The sequence below is a fragment of the Scyliorhinus canicula genome, chromosome 25, assembly GCF_902713615.1.
Source record: "Scyliorhinus canicula chromosome 25, sScyCan1.1, whole genome shotgun sequence".
NCBI classification, from domain to species: Eukaryota; Metazoa; Chordata; class Chondrichthyes; order Carcharhiniformes; family Scyliorhinidae; genus Scyliorhinus; species Scyliorhinus canicula.
Genome location: NC_052170.1, coordinates 12,501,031 through 12,521,178, shown reverse-complemented (window position 1 = coordinate 12,521,178; position 20,148 = coordinate 12,501,031). Strand labels below are relative to the sequence as shown.

The 20,148-nt window shown below is 47.6% G+C and overlaps 1 protein-coding gene across 5 annotated transcripts in view; it reads left to right on the top strand.

Moving 5' to 3' along the window:
- Positions 1 to 20,148, top strand: part of camsap3 (calmodulin regulated spectrin-associated protein family, member 3) — a 210,047-nt gene that overhangs the window by 174,467 nt on the left and 15,432 nt on the right. For all 5 annotated transcript variants that reach the window (XM_038785076.1, XM_038785074.1, XM_038785073.1 and 2 more), the window contains 3 exons: positions 10,039 to 10,166; positions 12,390 to 12,592; positions 19,030 to 19,126. In XM_038785076.1, coding sequence (XP_038641004.1) covers positions 10,039 to 10,166; positions 12,390 to 12,592; positions 19,030 to 19,126 — 428 coding nt within the window. The remainder of the gene's footprint in view (positions 1 to 10,038; positions 10,167 to 12,389; positions 12,593 to 19,029; positions 19,127 to 20,148) is intronic.

The following is a 20,148-nucleotide window of genomic DNA, read 5'->3' as shown; positions in this document are numbered from 1 at the left end:
CAGGGCGAATTTGATCCTTTCCAATTGGATGAAGTTTGCCATGTCGTTTAACCAGGTGTTAACACTCGGAGGCCTTTCGTCCCTCCACTGAATCAGGATCCTCCTCCGAGCCATCAAGGACGCAAAGGCTAATATTCCAGCGTCCCTCGCCTCCTGTACCCCCGGTTCCACCCCAACCCCGAAGATCGCAAGTCCCCATCCTGGCTTGACCCTGGACCCCACCACTCTCGACACCGTCCCTGCCACCCCCTTCCAGAACTCCTCCAGTGCCGGACATGCCCAAAACATATGTGCATGATTCGCAGGGCTTCCCGAACATCTAATACACCTGTCTTCACCCCCGAAAAACCGACTCATCCTTGTCCCCGTCATGTGGGCTCTATGCAGTACCTTAAATTGAATGAGACTTAGTCTCGCACATGACGACGACGAGTTGACCCTCTCCAGGGCGTCTGCCCATGTCCCGTCCTCTATCTGTTCCCCCAGCTCTAACTCCCACTTATCTTTCAGCTCCACTACTGGTACCTCCTCCACCTCCTGCATAATCTTATAGATGTCCGAGATCTTCCCCTCCCCGACCCAGACCCCTGATAGCACCCTATCACTCACCCCCCTGTCGGGGAGCGCGGGGAACCCCTCTACCTGTCGTCTGGCAAATGCCTTCACTTGGAGGTACCTGAACGTGTTCCCCGGGGGGAGCCCAAATTTCTCCTCCAGCTCTCCCAGGCTCGCAAACCTCCCCTCTATAAACAAGTCCCTCAGTTGTCTAATACCCGCCCTCTGCCAGCTCTGGAATCCCCCTCCTGTGTTTCCCGGCGCAAACCTGTGGTTCCCTCTTAGTGGTGCCCCTATCAGACCTCCCACTTCCCCCCTGTGTCGCCTCCACTGCCCCCAGATCTTGAGGGGCTTGGGAGGTTTTAGATTGCCAGTGTACAGCACTGAAGATTATAGGCTGTCCTTGGGCAGCACTGTGGATAGCACTGTTGCTTCACAGCGCCAAGGACCCAGCTTGGAGTCTGCGCCTTCTACCCGTGTCTGCGTGGGTTTCCTCCGGGTGCTCCGGTTTCCTCCCACATGTCCCGAAAGACTTGTTAGGTGAATTGGACATTCTGAATTTCATAGAATTTACAGTGCAGAAGGAGGCCATTCGGCCCATGTAGTCTGCACCGGCTCTTGGAAAGAGCACCCTACCCAAGGTCAACACCTCCACTCCATCCCCGTAACTCCACCCAACACTAAGGGCAATTTTAGACACTAAGGGCAATTTATCATGTCCAATCCACCTAACCTGCACATCTTTGTGACTGTGGGAGGAAACCGGAGCACCCGGAGGACACCCATGCACACACGGGGAGGATGTGCAAACTCCACACAGACAGTGACCCAAGCCGGAATCGAACCTGGGACCCTGGAGCTGTGAAGCGATTGTGCTACCCACAATGCTACTGTGCTGCCCACTTAAAATGAAAATCACTTATTGTCACGAATGGGCTTCAATGAAGTTACTGTGAAAAGCCCCTAGTCGCCACATTCCGGCGGCGCCTGTCCGGGGAGGCTGGTACGGGAATCGAACCGTGCTGTTGGCCTGCTTGGTCTGCTTTAAAAGCCAGCGATTTAGCTCAGTGAGCTAAACCAGCCCCTTTTCTAACTGTGTACCCGAACATGCGCCGGAATGTGGCGACTAGGGGATTTTTCATGGTAACTTTATTGCAATGAAGCCTACTTGTGACAATAAAGATTACTGTTACTAACACCCGTCCCATCTCCCATTCGCGAGCAAAAAAAATAAATCAGGAGAGCTATGATTTGGACGTACAACGCTCTCTAATCCGATTTGCAGGCAAGGAGATATTCGAACCAGTGGCCCAAAAGCTTGGTCAAGGGGTCGTTTTTGAGGAGCGTCTTGGAGGTGGATGGTGAGGTAGGGAGGGGATTGCAGAGCTTGAACCCAGGCACCTGAAGGCAAGGCGACCAATGGAGGAGCAGTCAAAATTAGGGATGGGCAAGAGGCTAGACAAGTGTAAAAGACAACGACAATACAAACAATCATTTTTTTAAAAAGCTGTGTAGTCAGATTCACCATAATATGAGTGAATGGAGCACGCATTGTCTTGCAAGTCTAGAAATAAGGTGAGTGCGGAATAATGGGTTCAGGGTGGGTATATAAGGGTAGGACTGCTCAGCAGGGTGGTGAACAGGGTAGGTGAATTGGCCACGTTAAATTGCCCCTTAATTGGAATTTTATTTTTAAGTTTCTAAAACAACAAAAAATAGGATGACTAAAAGTGATGTCTTCAGCGCACGCAAAATGTAAGTCCGACTGTTCCTGTAAGATTTAAAAATACCACTGGACGAGATTGCCAGAAACGCCAATCTTATCCGGTCACAACTGAAAACCCAAGTTCCAAATCGCTCACAATCAGGGTTGTAATTAGCGATTAAAGATCTTTTACACTCCATTCTGGTCTTGGGATGATCATTTCTAGGGTGGGGGTTGGACACGCATACAGACCAGCTCCTGTCCTGAGATCGTTGGGCCGTGGGAACAATGTGAGGTGGATCATATTGGTTGGCCTCCAAACCCTCGGGTCTGTTTGCTCTAAGAATGAACCTTCAAGTTGTTGATCATGCCGCAGAACTGCAGTTATTGTTGTAGAGTAATACCACTAGGAGGAGCACGTTTAGTCCAACCTTTTTGAAAGAGCGTTTTTAATGTGCCCCATAACCCTGCAGATTTTTCCAGTTCAAACGTATATTGTTAGGATCGCTCGACTTTGTTTAGCCAGAATCAACACAATACCCCTCATTAATTACTACACCGCCCAAGGGCCCTTCAAAACATGAGCAATTGTCCATTAGCTAGCTATTTGTAAATGAGTAAATGGTTATCAACACTTCACCTGCAAATCCATGATTATCTCACTTTTACGACCACTTAATCACAACTCTAGCAGTCATACTATGTGTATGACTATTTGCAGTTTTAAAACTGTGAGGAAATGTTACTGCTCCACAGGATGATAACACTGACCAATAGGTATCATTTACATTGAAAAAAAACTTTAATTTAAACACCGAATTAACCACAGTAGCAACAAAGAAATAGCTTTACAGTTGGCGGTTACAACAGTTCTTGAGTAAAAGAATAAAATCTCAACCGACTTCCTAAACCTGCCACTATATTCCAATTAAGCAAACCAATGTATTTTAAATACCACTCATGAATAAAGTTAACAGCCAGGGTTGTTCTTGTTTTTCTCTGTGCAGAATTTTTGGAAAGAGTAACTTACAAAACCAAACCAAAACACTTCTGTTAAGATTAGAGTTCCAGAACCTCCGGACTCACCAGACAGACCTGGCTCCTCCCATTAGCTACATCACCTGTACCCAAAGCATAAGGCATTCGTTTGTCTCTTCTTACAAGATGTCTCTTGACTTGTTTAGCCAGGATCTAACCCAATACTCATAAATTAGCTACACCCTAGAGCCGTTCAGACCTAAACCACATTCCATTAGCTAGTTATTTGTAAGCAAGTAAATGGTTCTCGCGACCTATTAACAGATCACTTCACCTGGAAATCAATAATAACCTCACTTTTACAACACCATAATCACTGCTCTAGCAGTCATACTGTCTGTATGCATCTTAAGGGACTGGTTTAGCTCACTGGGCTAAATCACTGGCTTTTAAAGCAGACCACGCAGGCCAGCAGCACGGTTCGATTCCCGTACTAGCCTCCTGGGACAGGCGCCGGAATGTGGCGACTAGGGGCTTTTCACAGTAACTTCATTGAAGCCTACTTGTGACATTAAGCAATTTTACAGGGGCAGGTTTAGCACAGTGGGCTAAACAGATGGCTTGTAATGCCGAACAAGGCAGCAGCGTGGGTTCAATTCCCATACCGGCCTCCCCGAACAGGCGCCGGAATGTGGCGACTAGGGGCTTTTCACAGTAACTTCATTGAAGCCGACTTGTGACAATAAGTGATTATTATAGGGGCTGGTTTAGCTCACCAAGCTAAATCGCGGGCTTTTAAAGCAGACCAAGCAGGCCAGCAGCACGGTTCGATTCCCGTACCAGCCTCCCCGGACAGGCGCCGGAATGTGGCGACTAGGGGCTTTTCACAGTAACTTCATTGAAGTCTACTCGTGACAATAAGCGATTTTCATTTCATTTCATAACCCAGGTTTTAATAACATTACTGTATAAAATATAACAATTTCTAAAATCCTCCACAACCTTTTGTTCCTTTGCCACTTATATTAAAGTGTCATCCTGGGGTTATATTGAGTGTTGCTCTCAATGGAGCTTCTGTTGTATGAGATTTAATTCTTTTAAGTGGTTTATCCTGTAATGCTGAACTAAAAAGTGAATTGAAAATTTGCCGTGGTTAATAGAAAGTAAAAATCAGTGACAAATGAAGGTTTTGTGAAGAATGATGACTAATGGTGCCTCAGCAGGATTTTCACTATTCATAGAGCCGGGATATATCTATTTTTAACAACATTATCATTATGTGTCAGCTTTGGCTCAGTGGGGAGCACTCATATCTCTGAGTCAGAAGGTTATGGGTTCAAATCCCACACTTGAGCACAGTACAGTATAAATGCAGTCCTTCTCACAACCACTCGAGTATTGACTGTCAGAGATCTAGGTGTACAGGTCCACAGCTCACTGAAAGGGGCAACACCGGTGGGAGAAGGTGGTCAAGAAGGCATACATTGGCCGGGGCATTGAGTATAAGAATTGGCAAGTCATGTTGCAGCTGTATAGAACCTTAGTTAGGCCACTCTTGGAGTATAGTGTTCAATTCTGGTCGCCACACTACCAGAAGGATGTGGAGGCTTCAGAGAGGGTGCAGAAGAGATTTACCAGGATGTTGCCTGGTTGGAGGTCATTAGCTAGGAGGAGAGGTTGAATAAACTCGGTTTGTTCTCACTGGAACGACGGAGGTTGAGGGGCGACCTGATAGAGGTCTACAAAATTATGAGGGACATAGACAGAGTGGATCGTCAGAGGCTTTTCCCCAGGGTAGAGGGGTCAATTACTAGGGGACATAGGTTTAAGGTGCGAGGGGCAAGGCTTAGAGGAGATGTACGAGGCAAGTTTTTTTACACAGAGGGTAGTGCCTGGTGCCTGGAACTCGCTGCCAGAGGAGGTGGTGGAAGCAGGGACAATAGTGACATTTAAGGGGCATCTTGACAAATACATGAATAGGATGGGAGTAGAGGGATACGGACCCAGGAAGTGTAGAAGATTTTAGTTTAGACGGGCAGCATGGTCGGCACGGGTTTGAAGGGCCGAAGGGCCTGTTCCTGTGCTGTACTTTTCTTTGCTCTTTGTTCACTGCACTCTTCAAAGCTCTTTACAGAAAATGGAGAAGTGTAGTCATAGCTGTAATGTAGGAAATTTAGCAGCCAATCTGCACGGGGCAAGATCCCACGAACCGCAGGGTGATAAGGCTATAAGACATAGGAGCAGAATTAGGCCATTCGGCCCATCGGGTCTGCTTCGCCGTTCAATCATGGCTGATTTGTTTCCCATCCCCATTCTCCTGCCTTCTCCCCATAACCCCTGATCCCCTTATTCATCAAGAACCTATCTATCTCTGTCTTAAAGACACTCAATGATTTGGTCTCCACAGCCTTCTGTGGCAAAGAGTTCCACAGATTCACCATCTTCCTAATCACTGTTTTATAGGATCGTTCCTTCAGTTTGAGGCTGCCCTTGGGTTCTAGTCTCTCCCACTAGTGGAAACATCCTCTCCACGTCCACCCTATCCAGGCCTCTCTGTATTTTGTAAGTTTCAATAAGATCCTCCCCTCATCCTTCTAAACTCCAACGAGTACAGACCCAGAGTCCTCAACCGTCCCTCATACGACAAGCTCTTCATTCCAGGGATCATTCTTGTAAGCCTCCTCTAGACCCTTTCCAAGACCAGCATGTCTTTCCTTAGATACAGGCCCAAACTGCTCACAATACTCCAAATGGGGTCTGACCAGAGTCTTATCCCACCTCGGAAGTACATCCTTGCTCTTGCTCTCTTGCCATGAATGTTAACATTGCATTTGCCTTCCTACGGAACCTGCACGTTAACCTTAAGCGAATCCTGAATGAGGACTCCCAAGTCCCTTTGTGCTCCTGATTTCCGAAGCCGTTTCCCGTTTAGAAAATAGTCTATGCCTCCATTTCTCCTTCAAAAGTGAATAAACACCCACTTTTCCATATTGTATTCCATCTGCCACTTCTTTGCCCACTCTCCTAACCTGTCCAAGTCCTTCTGCAGCCCCCTTCCTCAATACTACCTGTCCCTCTGCATATCTTTGTATCATCTGCAAATGTAGTAATAGTGCCTTCAGTTCCTTGTTCCAGATTGTTAATGTATATCGTGAATAGCTGTGGTTCCAACACTGATCCCTGTGGAACATCACCAGTCACCCACTGCCATCCTGAAAAAGATCCCTTTATCCCCACTCTCTGCTTTCAGTCAGTCAGCCAATCATCTATCCATGCCAGTATAGGGGCTGGTTTAGCACAGGGCTAAAGAGTTGGCTTTTAAAGCAGACCAAGGCAGGCCAGAAGCACGGTTCAATTCCCATACCAGCCTCCCCGAACAGGCGCCGGAATGTGGCGACTAGGGGCGTTTTCACAGTAACTTCATTTGAAGCCTACTTGTGACAAGTGATTTTCATTTCATTTCATTTTTCATCTTACCCTTAACACCATGGGCTGTTAACTTATTTAACAGCCTCCTATATGGCACTGTCAAAAGGTCTTCTGGAAATCTAAATAGATCACGTCCACTGTTCTTTGTCTAACTTCCTTGTTACCTCCTCAAAGAATTCTAACAGATTTGTCAGACATGACCTCCCCTTGACAAAGCCGTGCTGACTCAGTCCTATTTTATCATGCACTTCCAAGTACTCCACAATCTCATCTTTAATCTACTCTCAAATCTTTGCAATGACTGAAGTCCGGCTAATCGGCCTATAATTTGCCATCTTCTGCCTTCCTTCCTTCTTAAACAGGGGTGTTACATTAACCACTTTCCAGTCCTCTGGGACCCTTCCTGCCTCCAGTGATTCCTGAAATATCACCACCACCAATGCCTCCACAATCTCCTCAGCTATCTCTTTTAGAAACCTGGGGTGTAGTCCATCCGGCCCAGGTGACTTATCCACCTTCAGACCTTTCAGTTTCCCCAGAACCTTCTCCTTAGTGATGACCACTACACTCACCTCTGCCCTCTGATTATCCTGAAGTTCTGGTATCCCACTGGTGTCTTCCATCGTGAAGTAACTATTCAGTTCCCTTCCCATTTCTTTGTTTCCTATTACTATTCTCCAGCCTCATTTTCCAGTGGTCCAATGTCTATTCTTGCCTCTCTTACCTTTTACATATTTGGGGAAAAGAACTCTTGCTATCTTCTTTTATATTGCTAGCTAGCTTGCACTCATTTTATCTTCTCCCCCCTTATTGTCCACTGCTTGTTTTTACAGGCTTCCCAATCCTCTGGCTTCCCACTAAACCTCACCTCCTTCCATTCTTCTTTTGCTTTTATGCTGTCCTTAATTTCCCTCGTCAGTCATGGATGCCTTGTCCTCCCCTTAGCATGTTTCCTCCTCCTTGGGACGAATTTCTGTTTTGCCTCCCGAATAACCCCTTAAAAATTCCTGCCATTGCTGTTCCACTGTCTTCCCTGCTCGGCTCGCCTTCCAATCAACTCTGGCCAGCTCCTCCCTCGTGTCTTTGTCGTTATCTTTGCTGAATTGCAAAACGGTTCCATTTGATTCCAGCTTCTTCCCCTCAGACATCACAAGAATAGATGTACCTGGTCATTGAGGGATAGGTTTAGGCCAGGGCACTGGGGAGAACACCCTGCTGCTCTTCGAAAGGGGGAGGGGGGGGGGGGCAGCACGGTAGCATTGTGGATAGCACAATTTCTTCACAGCTCCAGTGTCTCACGTTCGATTCCCGGCTTGGGTCACTGTCTGTGCTGAGTCTGCACATCCTCCCCGTGTCTGCGTAGGGTTTCCTCCGGGTGCTCCTGTTTCCTCCCACAGTCCAAAGATGTGCAGGTTAGGTGGATTGGCCGTGATAAATTGCCCCTTAGTGTCCAAAATTGCCCTTGGTGTTGGGTGGGATTACTGGGTTATGGGGATAGGGTGGAGGTGTTGACCTCGGGTAGGGTGCTCTTTCCAAGAGCCGGTGCAGACTCGATGGGCCGAATGGCCTCCTCCTGCACTGTAAATTCTAAGAAATAGCGCCGTGGGCTATTTCACATCCTCCTGCGCATGCGGACAGGGCTTGACGCCTCACCTGAACGACAGGACCTCGAGCAGTGCAGTGCACCCTCAGTGCACCAATGGAAGCCGCCAGACATCATTTTATTTTTGAGCTCGAGCCTTGGAGTGGGGGTGGAACCCAGAACCTTGTGACTCTGAGGCAGAGGGGGTGCCACCTACCGAGGCAGACCACCACTGAGGGAAGGCGACTTTCGGAGGTGATGTCTTTCAAATGAAACTTCAAAACCAGGTCCCTCGTGCTGGTGTAACTGATCCCAAGGTGCTATTGTATTGATATCCCTCGTGTCCTGGCCAATTTATATTGTTACGGGCCAGGGCTCAGAAACTCCAAAGTGTATTATGAAGCTCACCTGACCTACAACTTTTCTGTTGAATTTGGCTCGGATGAGCACAAGAGCCTTCGCTTCATGCGTGATTCATCAGACTTCCTCGACACTTTAATCCAAACAAAGGTTTATTGTAAGAATGTAGTTAACATTTATAAAACACTTAGCAAGAGTTTACTATCAATTACAAACAAAGAAAACACAACAGCTACAATAATCTATTTCTATAAATCTTAATGAATCCCCCTTAGTAACTGTTCCAATTCAATAACAAAATCCAATAAACCAAAACCCCTTTCAAGGACGTGGCCCAGCACACTGCAATCTCACTTGAATGGGACTGGTCCTTTCCCTGAGATCCAGCCTCCAACCAGCAGATTCCAAACTCCTTCCGGAAAACAACGCTATCTTTTACAGTTCCCAAGGCAGTTTGCCACACCCAATGTATTTTCAGTTCACTGGAACAATGAAAACCGGGAAACACTGCTTCTCTTCTGCAGTCCCAAAGCAACAAACCGAAACTGAAACCCAAACACTAATCCCCCTCTCACCTGACAGCCACAGCCCAGCTCCACCCACAAGTGACATCACTGAAGCCATGCTACAAGTCATGTGGTAAGACCAAATCTTTCTTAAAGGGGCATTCACATGACCATATTCCTCAAGTAACAGCCTTAACAGCAGATTAACGGTCATGATCACATTGCTGTTTGTGGGAGCTTGCTGTGCATTGTTGTCTAGTTTTCCCTACATCACAGTGGCTATGCTTCAACGGGTGTGGAGCATGTTGGGCCGTCCTGACATTGCACATCAGACAGGGGACCTGGGAGAGGTTTAAACTTGGATTGGTGAAGGAATGGGTGTCGGACCTATGTAATCTAGCAAGCTACACCCAGGACCTAAATCACCGAGGCATTAATAATAGGTTTATTTTTAAGTTTTCTTTGCAGCCAGTTGTTTACCAGTTCTAAGAATATTGAATGCGGAAAAATAAATGTGTGACCAACACTCGAGAAGCAACCAATCAGGAAGGTAGAGGGTTGGAGTTTGTAATCCAGGGCAAGGTGGCATTCCTGTGACATTCCTCAAAATGGTGCATGTTTAGGTTCTCTTGCCCAATACCCCCTCCCCACTAATGTAGTTAACATAGAGAAGTGGTGAGTGAAGTAATGTTTTTTCTCTCCAGGGGTTTTCAGTGGACTTCATAAATATGAAGGACTTAATCGACTGCCGGTAGGGAAATGATTCCAAGCCAAATTACTTTTTTTTTTTTTTTTTTGGGCAAGTTTGATCCTCTCTTATCTAATTGGATTGTGGACGCTGCGTCCAGGGGGTGGGGTTAAAGCCAGGTTTGGGACTTCTGTGCGATTGGTTTTTTCCCCTGTTTGTTTCTGATGTGCTGCAGGATGTGGTGAAGGCGGAGGAAGAGATGGCCTTGAAGCGGGCGGCCTTGATGGAGAAGCAGCAGAAAAGGACTGACGATTTCAGGAGGCGGCGAATGTGGTTGGAGGAGCAGAAGAAGGAGGAGCCCCGGTGAGACGGGGCAAAAATATTTGCCGCGCAAATCCAGCTCTTGGCCGCCTCTACATCTGTTGGAGATAGATTTGCAGTTAAATCGATTCCGTCCTCATCCCATCTCCAGCCCCCCCCCCCCCCCCCCCCCCCCCCCCCCGGAAGCTTCGCAGTAAAGGCGAGGTGGTAATATAATCAGGGCCTAGTTTTAAGGCTGATTAAATTGGATATCCTAAATTAAAGAATTGGGCACTTGAAATTAAAACCACAGTCCGCTCCAGCAAGGCGTTTCACGGTATAGACATCAATTCCGCGCATTGGGATTCTGATTCACTATAAAACGAGCAGTGAGATTTACTTTTTGACACTGGCTACATTCTGATACGGGTATAAACCTTGTGGACCTTGAATGCTTTTACCTTCGATACCTAACTAGTCTTGTTGGAATGGTATGCTAAATCAAACTATGGTTCTGGTATCCAGCACCTTGTTGCATCTGTCCAATTCAGATTCTTCAACCAGCTCCTTAAGCAAAGTTTACCCAGGTGTCTTTGTTGATGGGGAGAACGGTACGGACACAGATATGATGCAACACACTTTATCAAATATAGTTAACCTGTAAATTACCCACGATCCATACAAGAAACACCCAGGATTCGCCTATACTACCCACAAAGGTGGTTTGGTAAGTTGTAGAACTGATCTCCGTGTCCCTCCAGTTCTCTTACATAGAGCATACAGTGCAGAAGGAGGCCATTCGGCCCATCAAGTCTGCACCGACCCATTTATGCCCCATTCTATCCCCGTAACCCAATAACCCCTTTTGATCACTAAGGGGCAATTTATCACGGCCAATCCACCTAAACTGCACATCTTTGGACTGTGGGAGGAAACCGGAGCACCCGGAGGAAACCCACACAGACACGTGGAGAACGTGCAGACTCCGCACAGACAGTGACCCAGCGGGGAATCGAACCTGGGATCCTGGCGCTGTGAAGCCACAGTGCTAAGTTGTAAAGAGTTGTACAAAACTCTGGTGCGGCTGCATTTGGAGTATTGTGTGCAGTTCTGGTCGCCACATTATAGGTAGGATGTGGAAGCATTGGAAAGGGTACAGAGGAGATTTACAAGAATGTTGCCTGGTATGGAGGGAAGATCATATGAGGAAAGGCTGAAGGACTTGAGGCTGTTTTCGTTCGAGAGAAGACGGTTAAGAGGTGACTTAATTGAGGCATACAAGATGATCAGAGGATTAGATAGGGTGGACAGTGAGAGCCTTTTTCCTCGGATGGTGATGTCCAGCACGAGGGGACATAGCTTTAAATTGAGGGGAGATAGATACAGGACAGATGTCAGAGGTAGGTTCTTTACTCAGAGAGTAGTAAGGGCGTGGAATGCCCTGCCTGCAACAGTAGTGGACTCGCCAACACTAAACGCATTCAAATGGTCATTAGATAGGCATATGGACGATAAGGGAATCGTGTAGAGGGACTTTAGAGGGGTTTCACAGGACGGCGCAACATCGTGGGCCGAAGGGCCTGTACTGCGCTGTTATGTTCTATGTTCTTTGCAAAGGTCATTCTCGCTTGCTTGTTTCCTTCCTTCCTTTCTGGTCTGGTCAAGCCCACCTCACACACCGAGTCTTTGCTTCGAGTCTTCGGTTCCTAGATGTCGGGAATGTCTATTTTATCCCCTTGTCGCCGCCTGCTCTTGGCCTTTGGCCAGCGGAGTCTCAGGAGGCAGGGCCCAGCGGCCAATGGTCTGGTTGATGACCTGTTGACAGAACGATGATTGCTCGAGGGGTTATCAGGAACTGTGGCCAATAGGCCAATGCATCTCCAGTAGGAGCGATAATAACTTTATGGGGTTATCAGGGGCTGCCCAAGCCATGCCCGGCAGACTTCTATATATCTTGATTCTGCAGAGGCCTTGCTGGAGCGGACTGTGGTTTTAATTTCAAGTGCCCAATTCTTTAATTTAGGATATCCAATTTAATCAGCCTTCAAACTAGGCCCTGATTATATTACCACCTTGCCTTTACTGTGAAGCTTTCCGGGGGTGTGGGGGGGGGGGGACACATGGGATGAGGACGGAATCGATTTAACATCGCTAACACTGTTGACTCACCAAAAACTATTTTGTGCATCCATAATCAGCATTTTCCAGGAGAGTGTGAACTATTTATTTTAAAATAGTCGGCCTAAATTTAATTTATTTTTTTCGTGCGCTGGTCACATTTTTAAGGCAACAAGTGGAGGAAGATAAAGTGGAGAAGAACTTCATCAAAGAGGAGTACCTCCGGCGGCAACAGCTCAAAATAATGGACGATCTGGACAAGGTTCTGAAAGCAAAGACCTTGACGAGCAGAGGGAAGAAGCCTCGGCCCAAGTCGTCCGTCTTTCGTGATGATTCCGTGCTGACCCGCAGTCCTGTGAAGGGTCTGCTAGGTGGGTGTTGAAATGCCCTCGGAAGGCTTCATTTAATGTCTGTTCCGAAAGGAATGAGGGAAAGAGAGGTCATCCCCGTGGGCAGTCCCTACTCTGTTTATTTGCGGCCGAGTGGAGCCCCTTGTGGAAAATCGTGGCAAAGTCAATTTCCCTCTGATTGTTCTCTCTCTCCCTCCCCCTCTTTTTCCAGCACTCTTCATTTCTTTATTCCAGGTCTCTGTGCAATATTGAGTGTGTGCTTCCAGTGCAGTACTAAATGTAGTGATATTGTAATTCATTGACTGACCATTAGGAGTCTCATTAATATGCAAGTGAATGTTAGAGTCTAGTGACTTCAGACTGACTGGAGAGCCGGAAGAGAGAGGTTGATTGTGCATGATCACACTGTTAGTCATCTGTTGTTTTGTATATAGTTGACCCACAGTTAATTTTAATAAATCGTTGATAGCTTTAGGTATATCAAGTGTTCTTGGTAATTTAAATCAAGCCATCCGACAAGCACATTACACTAAGGGAGTGCTGTAAAATAATTCGTAGATATCATTTCCCAGAATACAATATGACTAAACTGACATCAACAATACTTGACTGGTAGGACTGGGTGTTTGTTTTTACTGTCAAAAATATCATCTTGCTTTCATATCCCAGAGTGCTTTGGGTGAAGTTCTTGTAACAATCCCATCTTTCTAAGCCTCAGTGGAATAATGACTTTTAAAAAAATTTAGAGTACCCATTTTGTTTTTTCAATTAAGGGGAAATTTAGCGTGGCCAATGCACATCTTTGGGTTGTGGGGAATAATGACTGTTAAACCCAGAGGAGACCGCCTTCAGCTACATTGTTAATTTATATGCGTAGAATGCCCTCGCTATTTCTCACCATCATATCCTGTGCGCCAACCATTCAATTCACGACATAAATAAGCAAAGCAAGCACTTTACTGAGCAGTGCATCCTTGCGCGTTTCTTCGTTAGTTGGCATACTGGCATGTCATTTGTGTGTGTAAAGTAATTCGCCGGCTAGAAATATCAGTCCTCTCGGGAAATCTCAAAAGGGTAGCATGGTGGTTAGCATAAATGCTTCACAGCTCCAGGGTCCCAGGTTCGATTCCCGGCTGGGTCACTGTCTGTGTGGAGTCTGCACGTCCTCCCCCTGTGTGCGTGGGTTTCCTCCGGTGCTCCGGTTTCCTCCCACAGTCCAAAGATGTGCGGGTTAGGTGGATTGGACATGCTAAATTGCCCGTAGTGTCCTAATAAAAGTAAGGTTAGGGGGGGTTGTTGGGTTACGGGTATAGGGTGGATACGTGGGTTTGACTGGGGTGATCATGGCTCGGCACAACATTGAGGGCCGAAGGGCCTGTTCTGTGCTGTACTGTTCTATGTTCTATGTTCTAACATCGCTGTTAGCATGATCGGCGGACTTATGGTATTAACTATCATACATGATGGTCCATTTTATCCCTTGGTTCCCGTGAAGAAAGGTTGGACAGGCTAGTCTTGTATCCGCTTTGAGAAGCGTAAGAGGCAACTTGATTGAAACAATTAAGATCCTGAGTGGTCTTGACGGGGTGGATGTGGAGAGGATGTTTCCTCCTGTTGGGGAATGTAGGACTAGACGTCACTGTTTTAAGAGGTCAGGCATTTAAAAATGAGATGATGTTTGGGGGGAGAAGCGGGGGGGGGGGGGGGTGGAATGCAGATTTGAGGCTAAGGTCATATCGGCCATGATCTTATTAAAAGGCGGAACAGGTTCAAGGGGTTGAATGGCCCACTCGCGCACTCTGTTCATATGCTCAAAGACCATATTGTGCTCTCTTAACGATTCCTCAATGACCGACACGCTGCCTCTGACGCCTAATGTAACTAACATGACCTAGTTTAACCCACACTTTCTTTATCCAATTTTCCCCCATCAGGCAGATCGTGTTGCCTTCTGCTAACAATAGGAAGGCATCATATTCCACTCTAATGCTAACTTTACCTAATGCTGTTGGCTAGCCAGTCAGTTCCACACCAGGTTCCATAAGGGAAGGTGACGTCGAGATTTCTTGTGCCCCCTCTCCATCTCGGATAACAAACACGGCTGCAGCTGTATCAATGATGAAAATAAGTTGTGAATCTCTAAATTGAAACGTCTGCTTCCAAATCCCATTGTTTGCTCGTTTTAGGATTTCCAGACTCCCAAACTCGCTTGACCATGACTTGGACATGGAGTTCACCCTGTGAAGGGTCTCACTCCACATCCCCTCATCAAACGTGGAGTCCAACTCCTCCTCCCACCTCGCCTTTACCGCTTCCACTGAAGCCCAATCTTCTGCCAAGATCTATCCATAAATGCCGGATGACCTACCCCCCTTCGACTCCATGAGCGAAAGGGCCCTCTCCATCAGAGATGCTGGCTGTGCTACGAGGAACGTCGGGAAGGTCCGTCGTATAAAATTCCGACTCTGGAGATGTCTGAAGGAGTCCGAGCCCAGATTTCACCGTCAATCCCTCTAGACTGGCAAACTATCTCTCCAGCCCCATCTCTCCCTCCCCACACCTCAAACGTGGCGTCCAATCTCACCGGCCCGCACAGATAGAGGGCGGGCCAACTTCGACACCCACCCCAGTTTAAAATGTTGTCTGAATTGTCTCCATGTTTCTAGAGTGGAAACAGCCACTGGAATTTGGATGCCGAGAACGTGAGCAACGCCATCACCAACGCCCCCAAACCAGGTTCCCTACACAACCTCAACATGCACCCAAGTGGACCCTGGGTCGCCTAACATTGGCTGCCCAATAATTAAAGCAGGAAAGTTGGGCAATGCCAGCCCCCTCCCTCTCCCCCACCCTCTCCCCCTCCGACTGTCTGTCTCTTTGAAGGACTACCCTGCGAATCCTCGCAGTCTTGCCTGCCCAAGATGGTATCTTATTGACCTTCCCAAAGAAGGACTTGGGGAGGAAAATAGGAAGACACTGGAAGAATGTTCATCTCAATCGACTGGATCCCGCCCGCCAAGGACAGGGGAAGGTTATCCCACCTTTGCAGATCGGTCTTGACCTCAGTCACCAGACTAATATAATTCGGCTTATGGAGTCGGGCCCAATCCAAAGCCACCCAAATACCTGAAGCTAGGCCTCGCAAAAGTAAATTAACTGGTTTATTTGGCACGTTGCGGTTTGTGGGATCTTGCCGTGCGCAAATTGGCTGCCGGGCTTCCTACATTACTGCTTCATTGGCTTAAAAGGGCTTTGGGATGTTGTATGATTATGAGGGAGAAAAGGCGCTATATAAATGCAAGTCCTCCTTTCAATGCTGTAGTTTGATGTGAAGCTCCATCTAGTGTCGAAGATGTGCAGTTGCGACAGAGAGAGAGAGAGACAGGTGGCTCCCATTGAGAGGCCCACCTTGCAATGTGATAGAATGGCGATGCCCAAATAAGGGGAGTGTGACGTGCGTGGCCCACTTTAAAACCGAGATGACTGCTTCTCTTTTCATGGCCTTTATTCCCCTTTTTTTTTCAAATCCATAGAATTTTCCATTTAAAAAAAAAAAAAATCTTTAGTGGCAAGAACAAATGCACAGTTCTATATTTACACAATTCCATGAATATGCAATGAGCTTTTGAGCATTAAATAATAGAATGGCAGAGTGTTATATTGTGCTTGCCTGATGTTATCAAATGGGAACAGGGGGAGGCCATTCAGCCCATCGAGCCTGTTCTACCCTTCAATGGGATCATGGCTGAACTCCATATGCCTTATATATTTTAGAATCATAGAATCCCTACAGTGCAGGAGAAGGCCATTCAGCCCATCGAGTCTGCACTGGCCCTCTGAAAGAGTGCTTATTTAGGTGCATGCCCCCACCCTATTCCCATAACACCACCTAACCTGCACAACCCTGGACTGCGGGAGGAAACCGGAGCACCCGGAGGAGACCCACGCAGACACGGGGTTACCCAAGGTTGGAATCGAACCCGGGTCCCCGGCGCTGTGGGGCATCAGCGCTGACCCCTGTGTCACCACGCCACCCTTTGCATAGTTAAGTTTCAGCTCATGTTTTTTGCATACATAGATACATAGAACAGCAGAGAACAGGCCCTTCGGCCCTCGATGTTGTGCCGAGCATTGTCCAGAACCAAGATCAAGCTATCCCACTCCCTGTCATTCTGGTGTGCTCCGTGTGCCCTATCCAATATGTTTTATTTATCATGTGCTTGAGAAATGGACGTCTTCCGGGTATCCCGCGTACTGCCAGGGTGGCACAGTGTTTGGCACTGCTGCCTCAGCTTCAGGGACCCGGGTTCAATTCCGGCCTTGGGTGACTGTGTGTGGAGATTGCACCTTCTCCCCGTGTCTGCTTGCGTTTCCTCCGGGTGCTCCGGTTTCCTCTTTCCCACAGTCCAAAGATGTGCGGGTTAGATGGATTGGCCATGCTAAATTGCCCCTTAGTGTCCAAAAGGTCGGGTTATGGGGATAGGGTGGAGGTGTGGGCTTGAGTAAGATGCTCTTTCCAAGGGCCGGTGCCAGCTCGATGGGTCGAATGGCCTCCTTCTGCACTGTAAATGCAAAATTCTTAAGTAGCCAGAAGTTCCCCCGACCCTATTCCAATAACGGCTCCCAACCGCTGACCACTTTTTTTTTTTATACACCCATCATCCTGCAAGTGTTTCAGTGCCAACTGAGAGCAGAATTTGTTTGGATTTCATAGCCGAGTGTTTGTGAGGCTTTGCTCAAACAAGCTGTCTCGTCTCATTGAGCCTTTGCTTCCTTCGGACCGATCTCGCCAGCTCAAGAAGACTCGAAACATTAACTCTCCTCAGATGCTGCCAGACCTGCTGAGTTTGTCCAGCGTTTTTTTTGTTTGTCTGCGATTGTCGGTGTAGTTTAACTTTGAACAATTTATTAAATACTATTTACAAAGACTTCCGGGTCAGCACATGGTATAATCAGGATGCAGACAATTCTGCGCTACCCTCTCTGGGAGCCTTTTGGTTATGTGGCCACTGATGTCACAGATACATCCACATCATCGTGTCTGGATAACATAGTCATTAACCTATGGAATTAGGACCATGTTTTTTACTGTTTCTACTGACATTTCGTTCAGTACCCTTTACGTCAAGGTGCGTTTCGCCCCCCTTCACCTGGGTTGCATTGAACCCTGACCCCAAAGGTGAAAGGTCGCTGCCAAGCACCAATCCACTTCGTTCCCCTCGCACACTCCAGCACGCGTTTAATACCTTCCTAAACTTGCGCTTTCGTCAGTTCGAGCAAACGTAAATGGAAGAATAGATTTGTATCCAACTTGAGTGCCCCACCGATGTGAATTGGGAGTCATTACAGTACCGGTGGGACCATTCGGCCCATTGCTTCCATGCAGGCTATTAACCCTGTTCGAAACGTTGACCAATGTGGTTGCAACGCTGTCGGTTGTTCTGGTTCCCACACTGTGAGAAAGAACACGGGCAGGCAGCACGGTGGCGCAGCGGGTTAGCCCCGTTGCCTCACGGCGCCAAGGTCGCAGGTTCGATCCCGGCTCTGGGTCACCGTCCGTGTGGAGTTTGCGCATTCTCCCCGTGTTTGCGTGGGTTTCGCCCCCACAACCCAAAAGATGTGCAGGGTAGATGAATTGGCCACGCTAAATTGCTCCGTAATTGGAAAAAATGAATTGGGTACACTAAATATAAAAAAAAAGGAATTGACCTGGAGGCACGGGCGGAGACGGAATCACAACACTGGATCTGCGAGGCGACGCACCTGGAGAGGTTGAACAGGCTGTGGCCACGTCGACGTGGTTTGAGGCCATTGAGGTTATGCGAGGGGCTGATGGGGTAGGAAAGCAATTTCACTTGCGGGAGGGGGTGGGGTGGGAGGAGCTTGGAGTCACGAACATAATATAGTCCCTTGGGAGTAACTCCGTTACCCGGGGATTGCGGAGAATGTGGAGCCTGCTGCCACGTTGGGAGGTGAATACGGTATTGGTGTATCAAATGGGAAGCGGAATAGAGAAAAGAATCCTAGGATGTGGGGATAGAGTGAGATGAAGCAGGAGGTTCTTGTGGAGCATAAGCACTACCATGGATCAGATGGGCTGAATGGCCTGTTTGCGCTGTGTATTCTTTGTAAATGTTGACAATTTCTATACGTTTAAATATAATATTTGCATAGTGTTTTCAGCAGATTCACCAGGCTATGTATAAAGGCTTTTGTGAAAGAGTCTTTCGACCTCGTCTTCTCTTTGTTCTACGAAATCCTGGGGCCTGTTGCTGCGATACTGTGAGGTCTGCCCCCATTTCTGAGACATTCCCTCGGTAACGTTCCTTACCACTCGACTGGCGTGAGCGATGCAGGGTGCCCTGGGGTCGGTTGTTGCCAAATAGCACTTTGAGTAAAAGGTTTTAAGTTAATGAATGGTTGTAGACACGTGACCAGCACCTCCTTTTTGCTTTCAGGCTCCAGGCTTAATAAAGTGTACTCTCGCTCCACGCTTTCGCTGTCCACCATGGTTAATGACTCGGCCAACAGTCTCTCAGTCAAGAAAAGTCCAAGGTAAAAGCAATTGGTATTTATTCGGGAGCGACTGAAGCCTTCAGAGAGGCGGGTTTAACCGGAGACATTGCATCCATCCATCAGCGATCAATGGGTTTACAAGATAGACATGGATGACAAAGACCAATTGGCCCATTTTGGGGGTTATCTCCATGACATTGGACACCCAGTTACCTCCTGGGTGACCCCAGAGTCTGTGCCTCCAGAATTCATCCACTGAAATCTATTCCAAATTTTATTCAGACTTTGTTGCTGGGTTTTCTTAATATTTGGTTCAAATTTGTCCTTCACTGGTGCGGCCTTGTGCCCTTTGTGCAACGTTCCAGGTGCACCAGCGACCACTAACCTTCACCACACCAGTTACTGTTTTGTATGATGTGTTTTTAATTCCCCCCAATTAATGGACATTGGCTGAACCAGAATTTGTTACCCATCCTCAATTAACCTTGCATCTCGCATGGGCAATTTCGGAGGACATTTAAAAGAGTCGCCCACGTTGCTGTGGGTCTGGAGTCACATGTAGGCCAGACCAGGTAAGGACGGCAGATTTCCTTCTCTGAAGGGGTGTTATTGAACTAGATGGGTTTTTACAACAATGGTTTCATTGTCATCCAGATGTCTGTTGAATTCAAATTTCAGCATCTGCGGTGGTGGGATTCGAACCCGGGCCCCCAGAGAATCACCCTGGGTCTCTGGATTGCTAGTCCACTGACAATACCGCGACGCTACACTGCCTTCCCGTTGATGCTTCATCTTTATAGTGCCTTTGCCATTTAATAACCCAAAGGGTGGGTTGAAAACTGATCGGCAAACCAGCTGGAGGGTGAGGTGACCAACTCCCTTGATCAAAAAGATGCTTCGTGGGGGCGGCAGGGTGGCGCAGTGGTTAGCACTGCTGCCTCACGGCGCTGAGGTCCCAGGTTCGATCCCGGCTCTGGGTCACTGTCCGTGTGGAGTTTGCACATTCTCCCCGTGTCTGCCTGGGTTTCGCCCCCACAACCCAAAAGATGTGCAGGGTAGGT